Consider the following 27,859-nt stretch of genomic DNA (forward strand, 5'->3'; position numbering starts at 1 on the left):
AGGGGTAGAGGGTAACGGTACTTAACAGTAACTTCATTGAGGGCTCTATAATCAATGCATGGGCGGAGAGAGCCGTCTTTCTTCTTGACGAAGAAGAATCCGGCTGAAGCCGGTGAGGTTGAAGGACGTATGAAGCCTTTAGCCAATTCCTCCTCAATGTACTGCTGCATGCTCAGGGTTTCGGGTTGTGAAAGTGGATAGACTCGTCCCCTGGGGGGAATGACTCCTGGCAGAAGGTCGATGGCACAGTCTGAGTCGCGATGAGGTGGCAGTTGTGTTGCCTTCACTTTGCTAAAGGCCAGGCTAAGGTCCTGATAGTGCGCTGGTAGGTTCTCTAGGGTCACGGGCTCGGAAGGGACAGTGGAGGATCCTGAAGAAGTTCTCTGTGGATAGTTCAAGCAGTTCAGTTGACAGGTCGTGGACCACTGTGATATCTCTTGATCCTTCCAGGAGATCTGAGGATCATGAAGGGTTAGCCAGGGATGGCCGAGGATGATGGCGTGACTGGGTGACTGTGTTACCAGAAGCTGTATAGATTCCTGGTGCAGTGAGCTGGTGATCAGAGTGAGGTGCTGGGTGGTGAAGTGAATTCTTCCAGCCCCTAGTGGTCGTCCGTCGAGGGCTGCCACAGCCATGGGGGGTTCACATGGAATAAGAGAAATGCGGTTACGGTTAGCAAAGTCTCTGTCAATAAAATTGCCCGCAGCTCCCGAATCAACTAAAGCCTTGGTCCTAATCTGACGATTCTGAATTACTATGCATACATCTAGAAGTAATGATGGAGTCAGAGGAACATGGCTTACCCGGTTGTTAGGACGCCGAGGGGCTCGCGTCGGACATTGTGCCCGAAGGTGTCCTGGTTGGCCACAGTACAGTACACTTCTAACACCTTCAGATATGTTTCTCTGTGTTGCAAAATAGGTTTTATTCATGCACAGACTGCAAAGTTAAAGTGGGACCGAGATTCAGCTTGCATTGCCTGAACCAACTTTGTTCTGCGCTGAAAAGCTGTTCCCTTTCGATACTTTCACTCGTACTGCGTCTGAAAGACGCTTATGGGAAAAGCTCCTTTTCTCCTGAGACTGAAGCATTTCAATAACGCAGTGTAACTGCACGGCCATTGGTTCGTGCAGTGTTAAAGAAACGAACCAATGGCTCGGCAGCGGAGATGCACAAACCTATGGCGATGATTCGCGCCCGATCGCGCCAAAAGGGGCGGAGCATCTGGCTATATAAGCGAGCATTTCGCCATAGGGAACTCAGATCCTTCTTCTTCAGCGACGACTTCTGATCTTCGCAGAGACTGACTACGCAGACTTCGCTCAAGCAAGCCTCTTCTTCGCCGTTGACGAGCCTCGCAGCGGATCCTCACTGCTCGGCGGATTGACGCTCCGGAGCTGATTCCCTGCTGCTATCCGGCGAACATCTAAAAGAGCAAATTAAGAGCAAATTTCTACGGCGTTGTTTCAAATGCCACAGCGTTTTTGTCGCTCGTGCAGAGCCCCTCTGCACGCCGCTGACACTCACGCTGAGTGCGTCTCGTGCCTGGGTCACGCCCACGCTGAGGCTGCGCTCAATGAGACGGAATGTTCCCATTGCGGGAATATGAGTCTCACTTCCCTCCGCTCGCGGCTAGCTTTCTTTTCAGAGAGCGACGCCGCTTCTCACGCCCTCCCGCTTACTTCCTCGCAAGAGCCTGCTAGGAAGAAGCAGCGGGGCAGGAGAGCTAAGAGCGCGGTGACAGGCGAGCTCACGCCGGCTCAGACCCCGCGTGCCTCGCCTTCACCACATGGAGAGGAATCACCAGTTCTCTTCCTGCATCCTGACCAGCGTCCCTCTGCGGCTGCGAGCGATCTGGTCTCCTTCGGAGGAAGTGAATGCGAGGATGACAGCATGTCATTGGCCGCATCTGACGCAGAGGAGTTGTCGGGCTCTTCCCATGACCCCGCCCCCTTGCCGTCTGCGCAATCCAGCGCCGCCAGCGCCGGTATGGACGCCGAACTGTTCCGTGTCCTATCTAAAGCTGTCGAGGAGCTGGATCTTCAATGGTCTCCTCCCGAGGAGCCCTCTAGGAGCCGGTTGGACGAATGGTTTCTGCCGGGGCGCCGCCAGGCCCCTCGTCAGCGAGCTTCGCCATTCTTCCCCGAAGTCCATGACGAAATTTCTAAGTCCTGGCGTGCTCCATACTCAGCCCGCCTCCATACTTCCTCTTCTGCTGCCCTCACTACGGTCGACGGCGCCGAGGAAAAGGGCTACGAGAAGCTGCCCCCGCTGGACGAGTCAGTTGCTGCGCACCTTTGCCCGCCCACCGCTATCGGTTGGAAGGCGAGGGCGTCACACCCGTCTAAGCCTTGCAGGACGACCTCTACCCTCGCTGGACGAGCGTATTCGTCTGCTGGACAGGCAGCTTCAGCGCTTCACTCTATGGCGGTACTCCAGGTGTACCAAGCAAAGCTCCTCCGCGGTCTGGACGAGTTGAGCCTGGACGATTCCCCGCTCAGAGAAATACGTAGCGCTACGGATTTGGCGTTACGCGCCACGAAGATGACGGCTCAGGCGATCGGGCGATCGATGGCCAGTTTAGTGGTGCTGGAGCGCCACTTGTGGCTTAACCTTACGGAGATTAAGGACGCGGATAAGGTCGCCTTCCTTGACTCCCCCATCTCGCCGACCGGCCTGTTCGGCCCAGCTGTTGAGGGTTTCGCGGAGCGCTTCACCGCGGCGCAGAAATCGTCCCAAGCCATGCGACACTTTCTGCCAAAACGCTCAAGCTCCGCAACGGCTCCTAGTCGCCCCAAGCCGGCGCCGACTCAGCAGCCTGCAAAAGCCACGCCCCCAGCTGCGCAACCAGCTCCTCAGACGGAGCTCCGTCCACGTTCACGCCCAGCCAAGCGCTTTCCCTTCCCCAAGCGCCAGGGACCTCGGCCAAGAGTGGTGTTGGACCAGGCGCCGCCAGCATCTTCCTGATCTCAACAGCAGGAAGAGGGAGGGGCCAAGTCTCGCAGCAGCCGGACCAGCCCCCAAAGTGCCTCTTTTGAACCCTTCTACACTCCGTTCTGTTCCGAGTGTAAGGGAACTCATGTTTGTAAACAATGTAGCTGTAACTCACGGGCCCTTTGTATCAGCGCCCTTACAGCAAACCGCTGTGATAGCGGGAAAAATAAAAAACAAACATTTTCAAGAAAAGAGCAAATTTCCTCTTCCAATGCTTTCAGCCCCTAGCGACACGATCCGTGGCATGGCAAGCCATCCCCGGAGTGTCAAAATGGGTTTTGGGTATAATAGAACGAGGCTATGTACTCCAGTTCGCTCGAAGACCTCCTCGCTTTCATGGTGTGATCACCACCTCAGTTCGCAGCAAAGACGCAGACGTCTTGCGATTAGAGGTAAAGAATCTGTTGGCCAAGGGCGCCGTGGAAACGGTCCCCCCAACACAGAGCGAGTCAGGTTTTTACAGCCGTTACTTCCTCGTTCCAAAGAAGGATGGCGGCCTACGTCCCATCCTCGACCTCAGACAGCTGAATCGCGCCCTCATGAGACGGCCGTTCAGAATGCTTACACTAAAACAGATCCTCTCGCAGATACGCAAAGGGGACTGGTTTTGTTCACTGGATCTGAAGGATGCATACTTCCACATTCAGATCGCCCCCCATCACAGGCAATTCTTGAGATTCGCCTTCGAGGGAGTGGCATATCAATATACAGTCCTTCCGTTCGGACTGTCGTTAGCCCCTCGCACGTTTACAAAGTGCATGGACGCAGCACTTTCCCCTCTGAGACAGATGGGAATCCGCGTCCTGAACTATCTGGACGACTGGCTCATCCTAGCCCAGTCAGAGAGCGAGCTAACACACCACAGAGCCTTAATCCTCAGCCACTTAGAGTGCCTAGGACTCAAGGTCAATTTTGCCAAGAGCGTGCTGTCTCCCAGCCAACGCATTGCGCTCCTGGGAGCAGTTTTCGACTCACGTCAAATGAAGGCAGCAGTTGCGCCGCAGAGAGCCCAAGCCATTCGCAGGCTCGCGGCTTCCTTCAAAATAGGAGCCCTTCGCCCACTCAAGATTTTTCAGAAGATGCTCGGCCTTATGGCCTCAGCATCTCCAGTACTTCAGTTGGGTCTGCTTCAAATGCGCACCCCTGCAGTTCTGGTTGAAACCAAAGGTTCCTCCTCAAGCGTGGCGTTTGGGACGCCAGCGCATCAAGGTAGATCGGGCCTGTATAGCAGCCCTGGCTCCTTGGAGGTGCGCTCAATGGATGGAACAGGGCGTTCCCCTGGACTTGGTGGTCAGAAGGAAAGCGGTCTCGACAGACGCCTCCAACTTAGGTTGGGGGGCGCTGTGCGACGGCCAGCCTGCTTTCGGCCTATGGTCGAAAGCGGAGAGTCGCCTTCACATCAACTGCTTGGAAATGCTAGCAGTATGTTTAGGCCTTCACACCCTTCTACCTGCACTGAAGGGTCACCATGTCTTAGTCCATTCGGACAGCATGACAGTGGTGTCCTTCATAAATCACCAAGGGGGCCTCTCGTCGAGACGTCTATTTACGATGGTAGAACGTCTCCTGACATGGGCTCAGCTGCACTTCCGCTCTCTAAGAGCGACGCATGTGCCAGGCAAACTGAACCAGGGAGCAGACATGTTGTCTCGGAGCAACGTCTCCTCAGACGAATGGACGCTTCACCCTCACACGGTTCAGCAAATATGGGCTGTCTTTGGCAAGGCGCGAGTAGATCTTTTCGCCTCAAAAGACAATCATCACTGCCCAATTTATTTTTCGAAGGAACAGGACGCATTGACCCAAGAATGGCCCAATCTCCTGTTATACGCATTCCCTCCTATCGCTCTGCTGCCACAAGTCATCAGGCGAGTGCGGGAACAGAAACTCAAAGTCCTGTTAGTGGCTCCATTCTGGCAGAACCAGCATTGGTTTCCAGATCTTCCCAGGCTGCTCTCAAGAGCACCATGGGCCGTGCCACTGAGACGAGATCTCTTAACACAGGCGAACAGAACGATATGGCACCCCCAACCGGAATTGTGGGCGCTGCACGTTTGGGCTCTAGACGGGAGCCTTTAAGTCTCCCTGAGTCGGTTTTGAGTACTATTTCACAAGCTAGAGCACCCTCTACGAGGCGGCTCTACGATCTCAAGTGGTCTGTCTTTTCCGCCTGGTGTTCCACCCGCGGTACGGACCCAATTTTATGTGACATATCTGTGATATTGTCCTTCTTGCAAGAGCTGTTGGATAAGGGGAGATCCCCTTCTACGCTCAAGGTCTATGTTGCAGCTATAGCGGTATTCCATGACCTGGTAAACGGTCAATCTGTGGGAAGAAACGACTTGGTCGTTCGTTTTTTAAAGGGGTCAAGGCGGCTTAATCCCCCTCGCCCCGTCACGGTTCCGTCCTGGGACTTACCCACAGTATTGAGGGCCCTGAAAAGCCCTCCCTTCGAACCGCTTCAGTCCATAGGCCTTCGCCCCCTGACGTTGAAGACTGCCCTGCTATTGGCATTAGCATCAGTCAAACGCATGGGTGATTTACAGGCGCTCTCTGTGAGCCCCGTTTGCTTGGAATTCGGGCCAAATGACTCCAAGGTCATCCTGAAGCCAAGGCGTGGGTATGTTCCCAAAAGTCTCTCTACACCCTTTAGAGACCAGATTATTTCCCTTTTGGCTCTTCCTCCTGCGGAGCAAGACCAGGGATTTAACCCTCTCTGCCCTGTCAGGGCTCTGAGATGTTATATGGAGCGTTCTGCCCCTTTTAGGCAGTCAGAACAGCTGTTTGTATGTTTTGGTGGCCGCACCAAGGGGTGTTCGGTCACAAAACAGAGATTATCCAGATGGATTGTGGAAGCCATCACGCTGGCTTACTCCTCTTTGGGCCTACAATGTCCCATGGGAGTAAGGGCCCATTCGACTAGGGGCATCGCCTCGTCTTGGGCGTGGTCTAGTGGGGTTTCCATTGCAGAAATTTGTGCGGCGGCAGGCTGGGCCTCACCGTCCACATTTGCTAGATTCTATAACTTGGACGTTCCAGTCTTACAGACTCGGGTCCTTTCCACATAGTGGTATGTTGTTACCAGTATGTTATATATAGTGCATCTTGGCCTCTGTGGAGCTCCAAGTGTACTTATTCCTTGGAACGGATGTTTATCAGGCTATCTGATCGAACAAATTGGCCCTTATTAGCCCTTTAGTGCTAGGGTCATGTTAGTCGTTCCTCTACCTTAGCAACGGCGGGATTGTACTGGTTCCCCATAAGCGTCTTTCAGACGCAGTACGAGTGAAAGTATCGAAAGGGAACGTACTCGGTTACTTTCGTAACCTCGGTTCCCTGAGATACGGGAACGAGTACTGCGTTGCTGGCCGTGCTAGGTAGCTGCACGACTCAGTCGTCGCTTCAGTCGAAGTACCTGAGTTCCCTATGGCGAAATGCTCGCTTATATAGCCAGATGCTCCGCCCCTTTTGGCGCGATCGGGCGCGAATCATCGCCATAGGTTTGTGCATCTCCGCTGCCGAGCCATTGGTTCGTTTCTTTAACACTGCACGAACCAATGGCCGTGCAGTTACACTGCGTTATTGAAATGCTTCAGTCTCAGGAGAAAAGGAGCTTTTCCCATAAGCGTCTTTCAGACGCAGTACTCGTTCCCGTATCTCAGGGAACCGAGGTTACGAAAGTAACCGAGTACGTTTTCTGACATTTCAGGGTCTAACTTCAAAAATCATGCAAAACACTTCTAACACTTTCAGATATGTTTCTCTGTGTTGCAAAATAGCTTTTATTCATGCACAGAGTGTAAATTTAAAGTGGGACAGAGATTCAGCTTGCATTGCCTGAACCAACTTTGTTCTGCGCTGAAACGCTGTTTTCTGACATTTCAGGGTCTAACTTCAAAAATCATGCAAAACACTTCACCTTCAGATATGTTTCTCTGTGTTGCAAAATAGGTTTTATTCATGCACAGACTGCAAAGTTAAAGGAGAACTCCGGTGTGATATTGACCTAAAGTGTATTGAATCATGATACCGAGTGTGAACGTACCTTGCATATTTCATCTCGGTTTGTGTCCAGCTGTCCGAAATCTGGGGTCAGTTAGCCGATGCTCACAACAGCTTGTCAATGAAAGTCAATCGGGCATCGAAGGAGCCATGTAAATAAATCACTGTTTTACGCCATTTACGAGGCACAAAGTAGCTCCACACTTCATCGGTAGACTTCCTAGGGCCCTGACATTTAAAACGAGACATTGAGAACTCAGAAAAAGCACCGGTAGTTTATTTACAAGAAGATTTATACAGACATCTTCCACCAGGAACAGAGCAGTCGCCGCCATCTTAAATGTAGTCACGATAAGTCGAGTGTCGAGCACGAAGGAAACTACAACCTGATACGTTGATAACCTGATAAATTCATTGGTGCTCCACACTCGATTTATCGTGACTACATTTAAGATGGCGGCGACTGCTCTGTTCCTGGTGGAAGATGTCTGTATAAATCTTCTTGTAAATAAACTACCGGTGCTTTTTCTGAGTTCTCAATGTCTCGTTTTAAATGTCAGGGCCCTAGGAAGTCTACCGATGAAGTGTGGAGCTACTTTGTGCCTCGTAAATGGCGTAAAACAGTGATTTATTTACATGGCTCCTTCGATGCCCGATTGACTTTCATTGACAACCTGTTGTGAGCATCGGCTAACTGACCCCAGATTTCGGACAGCTGGACACAAACCGAGATGAAATATGCAAGGTACGTTCACACTCGGTATCATGATTCAATACACTTTAGGTCAATATCACACCGGAGTTCTCCTTTAAAGTGGGACCGAGATTCAGCTTGCATTGCCTGAACCAACTTTGTTCTGCGCTGAAAAGCTGTTTTCTGACATTTCAGGGTCTAACTTCAAAAATCATGCAAAACACTTCTAACACCTTCAGATATGTTTCTCTGTGTTGCAAAATAGCTTTTATTCATGCACAGAGTGTAAATTTAAAGTGGGACAGAGATTCAGCTTGCATTGCCTGAACCAACTTTGTTCTGCGCTGAAACGCTGTTTTCTGACATTTCAGGGTCTAACTTCAAAAATCATGCAAAACACTTCTAACACCTTCAGATATGTTTCTCTGTGTTGCAAAATAGCTTTTATTCATGCACAGACTGCAAATTTAAAGTGGGACAGAGATTCAGCTTGCATTGCCTGAACCAACTTTGTTCTGCGCTGAAACGCTGTTTTCTGACATTTCAGGGTCTAACTTCAAAAATCATGCAAAACACTTCTAACACCTTCAGATATGTTTCTCTGTGTTGCAAAATAGCTTTTATTCTTGCACAGAGTGTAAATTTAAAGTGGGACAGAGATTCAGCTTGCATTGCCTGAACCAACTTTGTTCTCCGCTGAAACGCTGTTTTCTGACATTTCAGGGTCTAACTTCAAAAATCATGCAAAACACTTCTAACACCTTCAGATATGTTTCTCTGTGTTGCAAAATAGGTTTTATTCATGCACAGACTGCAAAGTTAAAGTGGGACCGAGATTCAGCTTGCATTGCCTGAACCAACTTTGTTCTGCGCTGAAAAGCTGTTTTCTGACATTTCAGGGTCTAACTTCAAAAATCATGCAAAACACTTCTAACACCTTCAGATATGTTTCTCTGTGTTGCAAAATAGCTTTTATTCATGCACAGAGTGTAAATTTAAAGTGGGACAGAGATTCAGCTTGCATTGCCTGAACCAACTTTGTTCTGCGCTGAAACGCTGTTTTCTGACATTTCAGGGTCTAACTTCAAAAATCATGCAAAACACTTCTAACACCTTCAGATATGTTTCTCTGTGTTGCAAAATAGGTTTTATTCATGCACAGACTGCAAATTTAAAGTGGGACAGAGATTCAGCTTGCATTGCCAGAACCAACTTTGTTCTGCGCTGAAAAGCAGTTTTCTGATATTTCAGGGTCTAACTTCAAAAATCATGCAAAACACTTCTAACACCTTCAGATACGTTTCTCTGTGTTGCAAAATAGCTTTTATTCATGCACAGACTGCAAATTTAAAGTGGGACAGAGATTCAGCTTGCATTGCCTGAACCAACTTTGTTCTGCGCTGAAAAGCTGTTTTCTGACATTTCAGGGTCTAACTTCAAAAATCATGCAAAACACTTCTAACACCTTCAGATATGTTTCTCTGTGTTGCAAAATAGGTTTTATTCATGCACAGAGTGTAAATTTAAAGTGGGACAGAGATTCAGCTTGCATTGCCTGAACCAACTTTGTTCTGCACTGAAACGCTGTTTTCTGACATTTCAGGGTCTAACTTCAAAAATCATGCAAAACACTTCTAACACCTTCATATATGTTTCTCTGTGTTGCAAAATAGCTTTTATTCATGCACAGAGTGTAAATTTAAAGTGGGACAGAGATTCAGCTTGCATTGCCTGAACCAACTTTGTTCTGCACTGAAACGCTGTTTTCTGACATTTCAGGGTCTAACTTCAAAAATCATGCAAAACACTTCTAACACTTTCAGATATGTTTCTCTGTGTTGCAAAATAGGTTTTATTCATGCATAGAGTGTAAATTTAAAGTGGGACAGAGATTCAGCTTGCATTGCCTGAACCAACTTTGTTCTGCGCTGAAACGCTGTTCCCTGTCGATACTACACTCGTACTGCGTCGTTAAGACGCTTATGGGGAAAAAGCTCCTTTTTCTCCTGAGACTGAAGTATTTCAATAACGCAGTGTAACTGCACGACCATTGGTTTGTGCAGTGAGATGAAAACAAACCAATGGCTCGGCAGCGGAGCTGCACGAGCCTGTGGCAATGATTCGCGCCCGAACGCGCCAAAAGGGGCGGAGAATTCGGCTATATAAGCGTGCATTTTGCCACAGGATCTCAGATCCTTCTCCTTCAGCGACGACTTCACATCTTCGCTGACACTGACTGACCTTCGCTCGAGAAAGAAGCCTCTCGCCGTTGAAGAGCCTCGCAGCGGATCCGCCTGCTCGTCGGTTTTGACGCTTCAAGCAGCTGACAGTGATTCCCTGCCGCGATCCGGCGATAGAAGAGCATATTCCAAAAGAGCAAATTTCATTGGCGTTGTTGCAAATGCCACGGCGTTTCTGTTGCTCGTGCAGAGCCCCTCTGCACGCTGTCGATAGTCACGCTGAGTGCGTCTCGTGTTTGGGCTCCGCCCATGCCGAGGCTGCGCTCGCTGAGACAGATTGTTCCCATTGCGGGGACATGAGTCTCGCCTCTTTGCGCTCGCGGCTCGGTTTCTTTTCAGAGAGCAGCCCCGCCCCTCGCGCCCTCCCGCTTTCTTCTTCACAAGAGCCTGTGAAGAAAAAGCAGCGGGGCAGAGTGACTCGGCGCACGGTGATTGGTGAGCTCACGCCGGCTGATCCCCCGCGTGCCTCACCTTCACCACATGAAGAGGAATTTCCCGTTCTCTTCACTCATCCAGACCAAAATCCCTCGGCTGCCGCGAACGATCTGGTTTCTTTTGGAGTGAGTGAGGAGGAAGCCATGGATGACAGCATGTCTCTGGCTGCATCTGATGGAGAGGAGTTGTCGGGCTCGCCGCAAGACCCCGCCCCCTTTCCATCTGTTCAACCCAGCTCCGCCAGCGCTGGTATGGACGCCGAACTCTTCCGCGTTCTATCTAAGGCTGTTGAAGAGCTGGGACTGGATTGGTCTCCTCCTGAGGAGCCTGTACGGAGTCGTTTGGACGAATGGTTCCTGCCGGGGCGCCGCCAAGCCCCTCGTCAGCGAGCCTCACCGTTCTTCCCGGAAGTTCACGGTGAGATCTCTAAATCCTGGCGCGCTCCGTACTCCGCCCGCCTTCGTACCTCTTCTTCCTCCGCCCTCACGACGGTTGACGGCGCCGAAGAGAAAGGATATGACAAGTTGCCCCCCCTGGATGAGTCTGTGGCCGCGCATTTGTGCCCGCCCACTGCCATCGGCTGGAAGGCAAAGGCGACTCACCCGTCCAAGCCATGCAGAACTACTTCAGCTCTCGCTGGACGTGCTTATTCTTCGGCTGGACAGGCAGCATCAGCGCTGCACTCAATGGCGGTCCTCCAAGTCTATCAAGCGAAACTCCTCCGCAGTATGGATGAGGCTGGCATAGATGACGCTGCGTTCCGTGAACTACGCAGCGCGACCGACCTGGCGTTGCGTGCTACTAAGATGACGGCACAGGCGATTGGCAGATCGATGGCCAGCTTGGTGGTGCTGGAGCGCCACCTGTGGCTAAACCTGACGGAGATCAAGGACGCTGACAAGGTCGCCTTCCTTGACTCCCCCATCTCTCCTACCGGTCTGTTCGGTCCAGCAGTAGAGGGGTTTGCGGAGCGCTTCACCGCCGCTCAGAAGTCGTCCCAGGCTATGCGACACTTCCTGCCAAAGCGCACAAGCTCTGCAACGGCTCCTAGTCGCCCCAAACCGGCGCCGACTCAGCAGCCTGCAAAGACCGCCCCGCCAGCTGCTCAGCCAGCCCCCCAGGTGGAGCCACGTCATCGCTCCCGCTCGGCCAGACGCTACCCTTTCCCTAGACGTCAGGGACCCCGACCCAAGGTCGTGTTGGACCAGGCGCCTCCAGCGTCTTCCTGATTTAAAAAACAGGAAGAGGAAGGGGTCAAGTCTCGCCAGAGCCGGACCAGCCCCCAAGATGTCTCTCTTCAGCCTCCAAACACCCCGTTCTGTTCCGGGTTCAGAGCGCTGCATGTTTCCAAACAAACTGGCTGTAACTCACGGGCCCTTTCTGTCAGCGCCCTTACAGCTTACCGCTGTGATAGCGGAAAAAATAAAAAACAAACATTTTCAAAAAGAGAGCAAATTTCCTCTTCCAGAGTTGTTAAGCGGCACCCAACCGCTCAAACCAATGCAACCCCTCAGCACACGGGCCGAGGCTTGGAAAGCCATCCCCGGGGTGTCGAAATGGGTTATGGGCATAATAGAACGAGGTTATACACTGCAGTTCGCTCGAAGACCACCCCGCTTTCGCGGAGTGGTCTCCACCTCAGTTCACAGCAAAAACATAGAGGTTTTGCGTACAGAGGTGAGGAATCTGCTGGCAAAAGGTGCCGTGGAAACGGTTCCCCCAGCACAGAGCGAGTCAGGCTTTTACAGCCGCTACTTCCTCGTCCCAAAAAAGGATGGCGGTCTGAGGCCCATCCTCGACCTCAGGCGTTTGAATTGCGCCCTCATGAGACGGCCATTCAAAATGCTCATGCTAAAACAGATCCTTTCGCACATACGCACAAAGGACTGGTTTTGCTCGCTGGATCTGAAAGATGCATACTTTCACATCCAGATTGCCCCCCACCACAGGCAATTCTTGAGATTTGCCTTCGAGGGAGCGGCCTATCAATATACAGTCCTTCCGTTCGGACTGTCTCTAGCTCCTCGCACATTTACGAAGTGCATGGACGCGGCTCTTTCCCCCCTGAGGCAGAAGGGAATCCGCGTCTTGAACTACCTCGACGACTGGCTCATCCTGGCCCAGTCAGAGAACGAGCTAATACATCACAGATCCGTGATCCTCAGCCACTTGCAATGCCTAGGACTCAGGGTCAATTTTGCCAAGAGCACTCTGTCTCCCAGCCAACGTATTGCGTTCCTGGGAGCAGTTTTCGACTCCATTCAAATGAAGGCAATGGTTGCGCCGCAGCGAGCTCAAGCCATCCGAAAGCTCGCGGCCTCCTTCAAAATCGGAGCCCTTCGCCCTCTCAAAGCTTTTCAGAAGATGCTGGGTCTTATGGCTTCAGCATCTCCAGTACTCCAGCTGGGCCTACTTCAAATGCGCCCTCTGCAGTACTGGTTGAAACCGAAAGTTCCGCCTCAGGCCTGGCGTCTAGGACGCCTGCGCATCAAGGTAGATCAGACCTGTGTCACAGCGCTGACTCCTTGGAAGAATTTTTCTTGGATGGAACAGGGCGTTCCCCTGGACATGGCGTGCAGAAGGAAGATGGTCTCGACAGATGCGTCCAACTCAGGTTGGGGAGCTCTGTGCGATGGCCAGCCGGCATTCGGCCAGTGGTCAGAAGCCGAAAAACGCCTTCACATCAACTGCCTAGAAATGCTAGCAGTGTGTTTAGGCCTCCATACACTTCTGCCAGTCTTAAAGGGACACCACGTCTTAGTCCGCTCGGACAACATGACGGTGGTATCGTACATAAATCACCAGGGAGGTCTTTCGTCGAGACGCTTTTTCACATTAGTGGAACGTCTCTTGCGATGGGCTCAGCTCAACTTTCGCTCGCTCAGAGCAACTCATGTGCCTGGCAGGCTGAATCAAGGAGCAGACATGCTGTCTCGGAGCAACGTCTCCTCAGACGAATGGATGCTTCATCCCCAGACGATTCAGGAAATATGGGCAGTCTTTGGCAAGGCTCAGGTAGACCTGTTCGCCTCAAAAGACAATTGTCACTGCCCAATTTATTTTTCAAAGGAGCAGGATGCATTGGCCCACGACTGGCCCAATCTCCTGTTATATGCTTTTCCCCCGATCGCCCTGATACCACACGTAGTCAGGCGGGTCAGGGAACAGAGACTCAAAATCCTGCTAGTGGCCCCCTTCTGGCAGAACCAACATTGGTTCCCAGATCTCCACCGGCTGCTGTCATCAGCACCGTGGCCTGTTCCGTTGAGACGAGATCTCTTAACGCAGGCGAACAAAACGCTTTGGCACCCCCAACCGGAACTGTGGGCGCTGCACGTCTGGTCTCTCGACGGGAGCCTTTAGATCTCCCAGAGACCGTTTTAAATACTATTTCTGAGGCCAGAGCACCCTCTACCAGGCGACTCTATGGACTCAAGTGGTCTGTCTTTTCCGCCTGGTGTTCCACCCACGGTGCAGACCCGAGTTTGTGTGACATATCATTGATTTTGTCATTTCTTCAGGAGCTGTTGGACAAGGGACGCTCTCCCTCCACGCTCAGGGTTTATGTGGCGGCCATAGCGGCATTTCATGTCCCTATGGACGGTCAGTCTGTGGGAAAGAACGATCTGATCGTTCGCTTTCTGAAGGGGTCGAGAAGGCTCAACCCTCCTCGCCCCGTCACAGTTCCTACTTGGGACCTACCCACAGTGCTGAGAGCTCTGAAGAGCCCTCCATTTGAGCCGCTGCAGTCTGTTGACCTTCGACCTCTAACGCTAAAAACTGCCCTGCTACTAGCATTGGCATCAGTCAAGCGTATGGGCGACCTACAGGCTCTATCCATAAATCCTGTATGCCTAGAATTCGGGCCAAATGACTCTAAAGTCATCCTGAAGCCGAGATGCGGCTATGTACCTAAGAGTCTCTCAACACCGTTTAGAGACCAGGTTATCTCTCTCTTGGCACTTCCCCCCTCGGAGCAAGACCAAGGCTTTAATCCCCTCTGCCCCGTGAGAGCATTGAGGTGTTATTTGGAGCGTTCGGCTTCTTTTAGGAAGTCAGAACAGCTCTTTGTGTGTTTTGGAGGCCGCAACAAAGGGTTATCGGTCACAAAACATAGACTATCCAAGTGGATAGTGGAAGCTATAATGCTGGCTTACTCTTCCTTGGGTCTGCCATGTCCCATGGGGGTAAGAGCCCATTCGACTAGAGGCGTCGCCTCGTCATGGGCCCGGTCCAGCGGAGTATCCATTGCAGAAATATGTGCGGCGGCAGGCTGGGCCTCACCGTCCACATTTGCTAGGTTTTATAATCTAGATGTCCCTGTCTTGCAGACTAGGGTCCTTTCTGCATGAGGAATTCTGTTACCAGTATTGCTATGTATGCACTTGGCCTCTGGGAGTTTCCAAGTGTATCGTTTTTCCTTGGAACGGAATGTTCATTAGGTTATCCTATTGAGCAAATTGGCTCCTACTAGCCCATCCTGTGCTAGGGCCATACAGTCGTTCCTCTACCTTAGCAACGGCGGGATTGTACTGGTTCCCCATAAGCGTCTTAACGACGCAGTACGAGTGTAGTATCGACAGGGAACGTACTCGGTTACTTTCGTAACCTCGGTTCCCTGAGATACGGGAACGAGTACTGCGTTGCTTGCCGTTGCTAAGTAGCTGCACGACTCAGTCGTCGCTTCAGTCGAAGAACCTGAGATCCTGTGGCAAAATGCACGCTTATATAGCCGAATTCTCCGCCCCTTTTGGCGCGTTCGGGCGCGAATCATTGCCACAGGCTCGTGCAGCTCCGCTGCCGAGCCATTGGTTTGTTTTCATCTCACTGCACAAACCAATGGTCGTGCAGTTACACTGCGTTATTGAAATACTTCAGTCTCAGGAGAAAAAGGAGCTTTTTCCCCATAAGCGTCTTAACGACGCAGTACTCGTTCCCGTATCTCAGGGAACCGAGGTTACGAAAGTAACCGAGTACGTTTTCTGACATTTCAGGGTCTAACTTCAAAAATCATGCAAAACACTTCTAACACCTTCAGATATGTTTCTCTGTGTTGCAAAATAGGTTTTATTCATGCACAGACTGCAAAGTTAAAGTGGGACCGAGATTCAGCTTGCATTGCCTGAACCAACTTTGTTCTGCGCTGAAAAGCTGTTTTCTGACATTTCAGGGTCTAACTTCAAAAATCATGCAAAACACTTCTAACACCTTCAGATATGTTTCTCTGTGTTGCAAATGTAACCAGGTTGAAAAGTTGTTGTTCCAAACATAAGACTGGTTTATTTCACACCGTGGTTTGAATGTACTGCACATAGAGTGTGTTTTCATGTCTTTCTCATCTTTTGCCATAATGTTACGCTGGCCCTTTAAGAAACACGGCTGTGTGAGAGTCATGAAGTGTCGCGAGAGCTACAGATGAGCAGCGCGAGTTATCAGTGCAGAGTAAATGTTCCACATGCGGTGGAGGATTGAGATCGTTAAAAGCCATTAGATCACACAATATAGAGAAATATGCACATGCAGTGAGTTATACACTCGTTCTCAATTATAGGGTGACTCGGATGGCTGTGTAGTTTGGCATAGGGACAGCGATTGCTGACGAAATTGTCAGTTTGGGGAAGATAACCACCAAAGCAGGGGAGAAAAGTGTTTCGTAGACCCTTTGTGTTTCCAGTGCGCTGTAAAGCATTCAAAGGGAAGTCGAGTCAGCATTAACATGTTCTTGTGCTAGACTGCTGATGGACTCATGAGAGGCTACTGCCGTTGTCTATGTTAGCTGGTTATTGTGAATGTGGAAAAAGACACATACTCAATTTGTAGCGAAGATCATTTTATTGGTCTTGTTGTTTTAAGCTTGAACTTTTCTGTTTTAATTCCCCAAAATTTGCATTCTTAACGCTGCGCTGATCCAAGTGCAGTCTGGATTAAAAGACCCCTTTAAATTCTTCATCCTGTGTCCGGTGTCTCAAATTCATATTCCGTGCCACAGAGATTTTGGTACCAGGAGTGGGGTCCCTATTGCTAAATTTGGGGAGCATAGACAACGGTAGTGGTGAAGAAGGGTCGAGTGCTGGTGGCGAGGAGGTCGACGACGTGAAGTGTGGCTTGCCTGGGGAGCCTGCGGGGAAGCAAGGGACCAGCTTTTGGAAACGCAGGAGGGTGTTCACTTCACCGCTGAAATAGTTGGCAAAAGAGACTGTGAAGAATCGCCCCTTTCAGGTTGGACTGTAGTGACTTTTGACTGTGTGCTATTCAAGTAAGAGACATCATATGAACATGGATCTGGACAGCGATGTGCCGGCTGCTCGGGCTGGAACCAGCCAGAATGTGAACAGTGCTGGTGCTGCGAGTCGGGAAGATGAAGGTAATCCAGTAGCAGAACTGCAGTCACAAATACTGGAGCTAGGTCGAAGACACGACCAAGTAATGTCAACCCTTGCTAATATGAGTAATGTCGCCAGTAGGTCATATGTTTATATTCCAAGGGAGCGTCAGATTGTGCCCTTTAGTGGTGACTATGTTAAAGATGGTCAATCTGTTGATGAGTTCATTGACGAGGTCGAACGTGTAATTCGGGTAAGGGGTTTGAACACTGATGACCAAGTGGACTTCATAATTTCACATTTAAGAGGTTCGGCCTTAGATGAAGTAAAGTTACGCATGGGGGGAGAGACCAAACAACCCAGTGATTTGTTTTCATATTTGCGGGGGGCCTTTAGGGAGAAACGCACAACACCCCAATTATTGCATGCTTTTTATGCGCGCAAACAGTTAGAGGGGGAAGACTTCCGTGACTTTTCTCATTCTCTCTCTCAGCTTTTGAGTTCTGCTCTCCAACACTCCCATAACGCTGTGTCCGATCCCCAGGTCGCTTTAAGAGATCAGTTCATTGAAGGCATACGAGATGTGACTTTGCGTAGAGAGCTGCGCAAGCTTGTCAGGGAAAAGCCTCAGTCCACCTTATTTGATGTCCGCGAAGAGGCCATGATGTGGGTTGTGGAGGACAGGCCCCGTGGTTCAAATGTGGCTAGGAATCGAAATATTGTGAGTACATTTTCTGGAGAGATGTCAGAGCAGTTTAGTCCGGTCAGTGCTGCACAAAGTGACATAGCAGTGGCCTTGCAGGAGGTAGTAAAGACCATCACTCAGCAGGGTAAAGCTATTGGAGAACTCACTAATGCAGTTCGTGAACTCACTGTACAAAAGGTCAGTTCCAGTGGTAGTCAGGGTGGAAAACCCAAAGTCAAGCCCAAGTATACAGATGATGGCCAACCCATTTGTTTAAGGTGTGAAGGGGTGGGACATGTAGCTAGACAGTGTCCCGTTCCACGTAACTTCAAAAGTCAGTCCACTGCCAACACAGGTTCTGCGGCACAGGGAAATGGGGCCCCTCCGTTGCTGTGAGCCAAGCAATGCGAGGCAAACCAGAAGGCTCACGTTGTAGTACATTAACAAAAGAACGGTTCCTGGAGCGTGCAGTTGGCAAGTGCCCTGAAGTTGATATTCACATCGGGGGTGTTTTAGTTAGATGTCTGCTAGACACAGGAAGTAATGTGAGTACCCTAACCGAAAGTTTCTTCAGAGAAAACCTCAATGGAGAAGACAAGGACCTTCACTGCACCTCTAAGTGGCTAAGAATTACTGCAGCAAACAAGCTACCATTGCCATACTTGGGCTATGTTGAATTGGACATCCAGGTGATGGGGCTAACTATACCTGAGTGTGGGTTTTTGATTGTCCGAGACGGGGACACTGCTGAGTCAGATCCCATGCCCCCTGGTATCATAGGCATGAACATCACCCAGAGATGCAGAGAGTTTGCACTGACTGAGTTCGACACCACTTTGGGAGGGAAGTTGGACTCTGTGTGGAGGGATGCCTTCAGTCATGTACAGGAAGTTGAGCTCGTAGAAAGAATGTTGTCTGCCAGAGTTAGTGGTAGGGGCAAAACCCATGTACCAGCATCCTCTGTAGCCACAGTCTATGCCAGAGTAAACAAGAAAGCCACTGAAACCAGAGCATGGCTCCTGCTGGAACCAGGGAGTGTACCTTTACCAAGCGGATTGATCCCCCTGCCTACCTTAGTGTCACCCCGAAGTCGGATGTTTCCAGTTCAAGTGGTTAACTTCTCGCAGGAAGATGTTTGGCTGCCTCCTAAAGTTCGACTTGGGATACTCACTCACTGTCAATGTGCTGGAAGTGACACTTGTGAGGTAAGATTCCAACGCATCTCTGCCAACCACGAGGAGGTGAGAATCGATCAGAGAGATAAGCCAATGACTGATTCTGATCTAAGTAATCTGTTAAGTCGGCTGCATATAGGAGGTACTCCTGAACAGCAGGCCAGGCTTGGTGTACTACTCATGAAGCATGCCGATGTGTTTGCAGTTTGTGATGAAGACCTGGGATACACCGATCGGGTAAAGCATGAGATCCACTTGACAGATGATACTCCCGTTTCTCAGCCATATCGCAGGATAACACCAACTCAGTTTGAAGAGGTCAAAGAGCATATCTCAGGTTTACTTCGGACGGGTGTCATACAGGGAAGCTCAAGTTCCTACGCGTCACCCATCGTCCTAGTGCGCAAGGCTGATGGAAGTCTGAGGCTATGTGTGGATTATAGGAGACTAAACTCCAAGACTAAGCGTGATGCTTTCCCATTGCCGCGCATTGATGAGAGCTTGGATGCGTTGGGTGGGGCACAAGTTTTCTCGACAATAGATCTTGCTAGCGGTTACCATCAAGTTGCGGTCCATGAGAGGGACAGACCTAAAACAGCCTTCACTACACCCTTTGGCCTCTATGAATATCGCCGGATGCCCTTCGGGCTATGCAACGCGCCTGCAACGTTTCAGCGGCTCATGCAGGCCAGCATGAGTGACCTAGTCTTCCAAATTGTGCTCATCTACTTAGATGACTTGTTGGTGTACTCGTCCACCTTTCAGGAACATCTGGTGCGCCTTGAAACAGTGTTTAAAAGGCTGAGAGAAACTGGGCTGAAGGTGAAAATAGAGAAGTGTCATTTTCTGCAAGCAGAAGTGAGATTCCTAGGCCATCAAGTTTCAGCTCGAGGCGTGAGTACGGACCCTGATAAGATAAGTGCAGTTCAAGAATGGCCAGTCCCTAGCACGCTCAAGGAACTCAGGTCATTCTTAGGGTTCTGTAGTTATTATAGAAGATTCATCGAAGGGTTCTCTCAGATAGCTGGGCCACTGCATGATGTAGTGAATGTGTGCCTTAAAGAGACAACTCCCAGCAAGGGAGCTCAGGTGTTTAAGAGCTCTTGGTCTTCCCAGTGCCAGACGGCATTTGAAAGTCTCAAACAGAAACTCACCAGTGCACCAACACTGGGGTATGCTGATTTCACGCTTCCATTTGTGATTGAGACGGATGCGAGCAACCTAGGGTTGGGAGCAGTCTTGTATCAGCATCAAAAGGGCAAGAAGACTGTGATCGCGTATGCCAGTAGGAGGTTGAGAGGGGCTGAGAAAAATGATCAAAATTACAGCAGCATGAAGCTGGAACTGTTAGCGCTTAAATGGGCGGTCACTGAAAAGTTCCGAAGTTATTTACTGGGATCCAAATTTACCATCATAACGGATAACAACCCCCTTTGCCACCTCGTGACTGCCAAATTAGGAGCCATTGAGCAACGTTGGGCGGCCCAGCTTGCTGTTTTTGATTTTGAAGTGAAATACCGTCCTGGACGATGCAACACTGCTGCTGATGCACTTTCCAGGAGACCAGGGTCAAGTGAACCAGACTCCGAAAGTGAAGACGCAGAGTATGATGGTTGCGTGTCGATCTGTAACTTACTCAGGACAGGGACACCTCTGGGGCCAGACCTGTTAGCAGCTGGTATGGAGTGCAGCAAAGTCTGGCAGATACAGGCATCCTTGGCTGGAGAAGATGATGTTGCAGGTGAGAATACTCCGACTCTGCCGGGGTATTCAAAAACAGAACTTCGTCAGTTTCAGGAGTCAGATCCAATGCTCTCTGTGTTTAAGACGTTCTGGAGTCGACAAAAGAAACCTACCAAGCCAGAGAGGTTAAGCTTGCCCAGATCTGTGCATTTCCTATTAAAGCAGTGGCCGAAGATCAGAGAAAAGGATGGTCTCTTATACCGTGCAATCGATGATGTCCATACTGGTGAATGTCACCAGCTGCTGTTACCTACCTGTCTGAAAGATCAAGTCCTCAAAAATGTTCATGATCAGATGGGACATCAAGGGATAGAGAGAACTTTAGGTCTGTTGAGACAGAGATGTTTCTGGGGAGGAATGCATGAGGATGTGGAACAGTGGGTGAAGCGATGTCAACGCTGTGTGTTAGCGAAGATGCCGCAACCCAAGATTAAGGCACCTTGGGCTTCATTCTTGGCCTCCCGGCCACTGGAGGTGGTAGCAGTCGACTTTACAACCCTTGAACCAGCCACGGATGGGCGAGAAAATGTTTTAGTAGTGACTGATGTGTTTACAAAGTTCAGTCAAGCTTTTCCCACTCGTGATCAGAAAGCCGAAACCACCGCCAAGATCCTCCTCAGAGAATGGTTCCTGAAGTATGGAGTTCCCCAGCGACTACATTCTGATCAGGGCAGGAACTTTGAAAGCGCTGTTATTGCGGAGCTCTGCAAGTTGTACGGGGTCAAGAAAACTCGCACAACACCACATCACCCCCAAGGCAATCCGCAGTGTGAAAGGTTCAATAGAACACTCCATGACCTCTTGAAGTCTCTCCCGCCTGAAAAGAAACGCAGATGGCCAGAACATTTATCTGAGCTTGTTTATGCATATAATGTAACGCCACACTCATCTACAGGGTACTCGCCGTACTATCTATTGTTCGGGATCCAGCCGCATCTGCCAGTTGATGCTCTGTTGGGCCAGGAGCCTGTAACAGATGATAAGCCTGACTGGTTAAAAGTGCACCAAGAACGTCTCCGAGATGCCCATGTTCGAGCAAAGGAATATGCTGAACGGAAAGCGGCGGAAAGAGCAAGGCAGCATGAAGAGAAGGTATATTGCCCAGCTGTGGATGTGGGGCAACATGTGTACCTGCGACACCGCCCACCTGGACGAAACAAGATTCAGGATGCCTGGTCTTCCACTGTGTACAGGGTGTTGGAGGTACAAGGGACCACGTACACTGTGGAGCCTGTTGATGGGGGTCCAGCAAAGAGGGTGCACAGATCCAACCTCAGGCTTTGCACTAACCCAGTCCCACTGCCAAAGCCAAGGTGTCAGAAACCACCTGTCCAAGATGTGATGACCTCAGGTTCAGGGCCAGAGATGCCATTACTGGAGGCAGAGTGTGTTGTAGTGGAGGAAGTGCTGCGTCCTAGGGAGAAAGCAACAGCAGCTGTAATACCTGAGTGTCCAGAACAGCCTATTCCTGAGCTCGGAGACCTTCAGGTGGAGCATCCTGCTGGGAGTGGTGACAGTGCAAGACCCGATGATAGCCCGGAAACGACATCAGCATCTGTTGAGCCAGAGGCGGAAGGTGTCAACTTACCGGTGCAGGATCCAATGATGAGACCTGTTCCTACTCCTAGAAAAATAAGGAAAGAGGGTGTTAGGCAAGAAGAGAATTGTCCCGCTGCACGTAAAACGCAGAGAACGACTGCAGGAATACACAATAACCCTTACCGATTGCCCAAGTCTACATGCAATGCAGTGTCTTTTAGCCCTGATGTGCTCTCCCAGGTGCTAGCTGGAATGGTCCTTTATACCACAGGGCAGCTTCAAGGGGAGCAAGATGATTAGTGTTCATAGTCACCGAGGACGTTGACATTCAGCAGGGGAGAGTGTAACCAGGTTGAAAAGTTGTTGTTCCAAACATAAGACTGGTTTATTTCACACCGTGGTTTGAATGTACTGCACATAGAGTGTGTTTTCATGTCTTTCTCATCTTTTGCCATAATGTTACGCTGGCCCTTTAAGAAACACGGCTGTGTGAGAGTCATGAAGTGTCGCGAGAGCTACAGATGAGCAGCGCGAGTTATCAGTGCAGAGTAAATGTTCCACATGCAGTGGAGGATTGAGATCGTTAAAAGCCATTAGATCACACAATATAGAGAAATATGCACATGCAGTGAGTTATACACTCGTTCTCAATTATAGGGTGACTCGGATGGCTGTGTAGTTTGGCATAGGGACAGCGATTGCTGACGAAATTGTCAGTTTGGGGAAGATAACCACCAAAGCAGGGGAGAAAAGTGTTTCGTAGACCCTTTGTGTTTACAGTGCGCTGTAAAGCATTCAAAGGGAAGTCGAGTCAGCATTAACATGTTCTTGTGCTAGACTGCTGATGGACTCATGAGAGGCTACTGCCGTTGTCTATGTTAGCTGGTTATTGTGAATGTGGAAAAAGACACATACTCAATTTGTAGCGAAGATCATTTTATTGGTCTTGTTGTTTTAAGCTTGAACTTTTCTGTTTTAATTCCCCAAAATTTGCATTCTTAACGCTGCGCTGATCCAAGTGCAGTCTGGATTAAAAGACCCCTTTAAATTCTTCATCCTGTGTCCGGTGTCTCAAATTCATATTCCGTGCCACACAAAATAGCTTTTATTCATGCACAGAGTGTAAATTTAAAGTGGGACAGAGATTCAGCTTGCATTGCCTGAACCAACTTTGTTCTGCGCTGAAACGCTGTTTTCTGACATTTCAGGGTCTAACTTCAAAAATCATGCAAAACACTTCTAACACCTTCAGATATGTTTCTCTGTGTTGCAAAATAGGTTTTATTCATGCACAGACTGCAAAGTTAAAGTGGGACCGAGATTCAGCTTGCATTGCCTGAACCAACTTTGTTCTGCGCTGAAAAGCTGTTTTCTGACATTTCAGGGTCTAACTTCAAAAATCATGCAAAACACTTCTAACACCTTCAGATATGTTTCTCTGTGGTGCAAAATAGGTTTTATTCATGCACAGAGTGTAAATTTAAAGTGGGACAGAGATTCAGCTTGCATTGCCTGAACCAACTTTGTTCTGCGCTGAAACGCTGTTTTCTGACATTTCAGGGTATAACTTCAAAAATCATGCAAAACACTTCTAACACCTTCAGATATGTTTCTCTGTGTTGCAAAATAGGTTTTATTCATGCACAGACTGCAAATTTAAAGTGGGACAGAGATTCAGCTTGCATTGCCTGAACCAACTTTGTTCTGCGCTGAAACGCTGTTTTCTGACATTTCAGGGTCTAACTTCAAAAATCATGCAAAACACTTCTAACACCTTCAGATATGTTTCTCTGTGTTGCAAAATAGCTTTTATTCATGCACAGAGTGTAAATTTAAAGTGGGACAGAGATTCAGCTTGCATTGCCTGAACCAACTTTGTTCTGCGCTGAAAAGCTGTTTTCTGACATTTCAGGGTCTAACTTCAAAAATCATGCAAAACACTTCTAACACCTTCAGATATGTTTCTCTGTGTTGCAAAATAGGTTTTCTTCATGCACAGACTGCAAAGTTAAAGTGGGACCGAGATTCAGCTTGCATTGCCTGAATCAACTTTGTTCTGCGCTGAAAAGCTGTTTTCTGACATTTCAGGGTCTAACTTCAAAAATCATGCAAAACACTTCTAACACCTTCAGATATGTTTCTCTGTGTTGCAAAATAGCTTTTATTCATGCACAGAGTGTAAATTTAAAGTGGGACAGAGATTCAGCTTGCATTGCCTGAACCAACTTTGTTCTGCGCTGAAACGCTGTTTTCTGACATTTCAGGGTCTAACTTCAAAAATCATGCAAAACACTTCTAACACCTTCAGATATGTTTCTCTGTGTTGCAAAATAGGTTTTATTCATGCACAGACTGCAAAGTTAAAGTGGGACCGAGATTCAGCTTGCATTGCCTGAACCAACTTTGTTCTGCGCTGAAAAGCTGTTTTCTGACATTTCAGGGTCTAACTTCAAAAATCATGCAAAACACTTCTAACACCTTCAGATATGTTTCTCTGTGGTGCAAAATAGGTTTTATTCATGCACAGACTGCAAATTTAAAGTGGGACAGAGATTCAGCTTGCATTGCCTGAACCAACTTTGTTCTGCGCTGAAACGCTGTTTTCTGACATTTCAGGGTCTAACTTCAAAAATCATGCAAAACACTTCACCTTCAGATATGTTTCTCTGTGTTGCAAAATAGGTTTTATTCATGCACAGACTGCAAAGTTAAAGTGGGACCGAGATTCAGCTTGCATTGCCTGAACCAACTTTGTTCTGCGCTGAAAAGCTGTTTTCTGACATTTCAGGGTCTAACTTCAAAAATCATGCAAAACACTTCTAACACCTTCAGATATGTTTCTCTGTGTTGCAAAATAGCTTTTATTCATGCACAGACTGCAAATTTAAAGTGGGACAGAGTTTCAGCTTGCATTGCTTGAACCAACTTTGTTCTGCGCTGAAACGCTGTTTTCTGACATTTCAGGGTCTAACTTCAAAAATCATGCAAAACACTTCTAACACCTTCAGATATGTTTCTCTGTGTTGCAAAATAGCTTTTATTCTTGCACAGAGTGTAAATTTAAAGTGGGACAGAGATTCAGCTTGCATTGCCTGAACCAACTTTGTTCTCCGCTGAAACGCTGTTTTCTGACATTTCAGGGTCTAACTTCAAAAATCATGCAAAACACTTCTAACACCTTCAGATATGTTTCTCTGTGTTGCAAAATAGGTTTTATTCATGCACAGACTGCAAAGTTAAAGTGGGACCGAGATTCAGCTTGCATTGCCTGAACCAACTTTGTTCTGCGCTGAAAAGCTGTTTTCTGACATTTCAGGGTCTAACTTCAAAAATCATGCAAAACACTTCTAACACCTTCAGATATGTTTCTCTGTGTTGCAAAATAGCTTTTATTCATGCACAGAGTGTAAATTTAAAGTGGGACAGAGATTCAGCTTGCATTGCCTGAACCAACTTTGTTCTGCGCTGAAACGCTGTTTTCTGACATTTCAGGGTCTAACTTCAAAAATCATGCAAAACACTTCTAACACCTTCAGATATGTTTCTCTGTGTTGCAAAATAGGTTTTATTCATGCACAGACTGCAAATTTAAAGTGGGACAGAGATTCAGCTTGCATTGCCAGAACCAACTTTGTTCTGCGCTGAAAAGCTGTTTTCTGACATTTCAGGGTCTAACTTCAAAAATCATGCAAAACACTTCTAACACCTTCATATATGTTTCTCTGTGTTGCAAAATAGCTTTTATTCATGCACAGAGTGTAAATTTAAAGTGGGACAGAGATTCAGCTTGCATTGCCTGAACCAACTTTGTTCTGCGCTGAAACGCTGTTTTCTGACATTTCAGGGTCTAACTTCAAAAATCATGCAAAACACTTCTAACACTTTCAGATATGTTTCTCTGTGTTGCAAAATAGGTTTTATTCATGCACAGAGTGTAAATTTAAAGTGGGACAGAGATTCAGCTTGCATTGCCTGAACCAACTTTGTTCTGCGCTGAAACGCTGTTTTCTGACATTTCAGGGTCTAACTTCAAAAATCATGCAAAACACTTCTAACACCTTCAGATATGTTTCTCTGTGTTGCAAAATAGGTTTTATTCATGCACAGACTGCAAAGTTAAAGTGGGACCGAGATTCAGCTTGCATCGCCTGAACCAACTTTGTTTTGCGCTGAAAAGCTGTTTTCTGACATTTCAGGGTCTAACTTCAAAAATCATGCAAAACACTTCTAAAACCTTCAGATATGTTTCTCTGTGTTGCAAAATAGGTTTTATTCATGAACAGAGTGTAAATTTAAAGTGGGACAGAGATTCAGCTTGCATTGCCTGAACCAACTTTGTTCTGCGCTGAAACGCTGTTTTCTGACATTTCAGGGTATAACTTCAAAAATCATGCAAAACACTTCTAACACCTTCAGATATGTTTCTCTGTGTTGCAAAATAGGTTTTATTCATGCACAGACTGCAAATTTAAAGTGGGACAGAGATTCAGCTTGCATTGCCTTAACCAACTTTGTTCTGCGCTGAAACGCTGTTTTCTGACATTTCAGGGTCTAACTTCAAAAATCATGCAAAACACTTCTAACACCTTCAGATATGTTACTCTGTGTTGCAAAATAGCTTTTATTCATGCACAGAGTGTAAATTTAAAGTGGGACAGAGATTCAGCTTGCATTGCCTGAACCAACTTTGTTCTGCGCTGAAAAGCTGTTTTCTGACATTTCAGGGTCTAACTTCAAAAATCATGCAAAACACTTCTAACACCTTCAGATATGTTTCTCTGTGTTGCAAAATAGGTTTTATTCATGCACAGACTGCAAAGTTAAAGTGGGACCGAGATTCAGCTTGCATTGCCTGAACCAACTTTGTTCTGCGCTGAAAAGCTGTTTTCTGACATTTCAGGGTCTAACTTCAAAAATCATGCAAAACACTTCTAACACCTTCAGATATGTTTCTCTGTGTTGCAAAATAGCTTTTATTCATGCACAGACTGCAAATTTAAAGTGGGACAGAGTTTCAGCTTGCATTGCTTGAACCAACTTTGTTCTGCGCTGAAACGCTGTTTTCTGACATTTCAGGGTCTAACTTCAAAAATCATGCAAAACACTTCTAACACCTTCAGATATGTTTCTCTGTGTTGCAAAATAGCTTTTATTCTTGCACAGAGTGTAAATTTAAAGTGGGACAGAGATTCAGCTTGCATTGCCTGAACCAACTTTGTTCTCCGCTGAAACGCTGTTTTCTGACATTTCAGGGTCTAACTTCAAAAATCATGCAAAACACTTCTAACACCTTCAGATATGTTTCTCTGTGTTGCAAAATAGGTTTTATTCATGCACAGACTGCAAAGTTAAAGTGGGACCGAGATTCAGCTTGCATTGCCTGAACCAACTTTGTTCTGCGCTGAAAAGCTGTTTTCTGACATTTCAGGGTCTAACTTCAAAAATCATGCAAAACACTTCTAACACCTTCAGATATGTTTCTCTGTGTTGCAAAATAGCTTTTATTCATGCACAGAGTGTAAATTTAAAGTGGGACAGAGATTCAGCTTGCATTGCCTGAACCAACTTTGTTCTGCGCTGAAACGCTGTTTTCTGACATTTCAGGGTCTAACTTCAAAAATCATGCAAAACACTTCTAACACCTTCAGATATGTTTCTCTGTGTTGCAAAATAGGTTTTATTCATGCACAGACTGCAAATTTAAAGTGGGACAGAGATTCAGCTTGCATTGCCTGAACCAACTTTGTTCTGCGCTGAAACGCTGTTTTCTGACATTTCAGGGTCTAACTTCAAAAATCATGCAAAACACTTCTAACACCTTCATATATGTTTCTCTGTGTTGCAAAATAGCTTTTATTCATGCACAGAGTGTAAATTTAAAGTGGGACAGAGATTCAGCTTGCATTGCCTGAACCAACTTTGTTCTGCACTGAAACGCTGTTTTCTGACATTTCAGGGTCTAACTTCAAAAATCATGCAAAACACTTCTAACACTTTCAGATATGTTTCTCTGTGTTGCAAAATAGCTT

At 48.0% G+C, this 27,859-nt stretch overlaps 1 protein-coding gene across 1 annotated transcript in view; it reads left to right on the forward strand.

Moving 5' to 3' along the window:
* Window positions 1–778: 778 nt before the first annotated feature.
* The window catches only part of LOC141309775 (uncharacterized), a 36,721-nt gene continuing 9,640 nt past the window's right edge, over window positions 779–27,859 (forward strand). Inside the window, exons 1-4 of the mRNA XM_073832555.1 lie at window positions 779–806; window positions 14,050–14,147; window positions 18,705–20,139; window positions 20,221–21,969. Of these exons, the coding sequence (XP_073688656.1) occupies window positions 779–806; window positions 14,050–14,147; window positions 18,705–20,139; window positions 20,221–21,969 (3,310 nt within the window). The remainder of the gene's footprint in view (window positions 807–14,049; window positions 14,148–18,704; window positions 20,140–20,220; window positions 21,970–27,859) is intronic.

This window comes from Garra rufa, unplaced genomic scaffold (assembly GCF_049309525.1).
Source record: "Garra rufa unplaced genomic scaffold, GarRuf1.0 hap1_unplaced_003, whole genome shotgun sequence".
Taxonomy (NCBI): domain Eukaryota; kingdom Metazoa; phylum Chordata; class Actinopteri; order Cypriniformes; family Cyprinidae; genus Garra; species Garra rufa.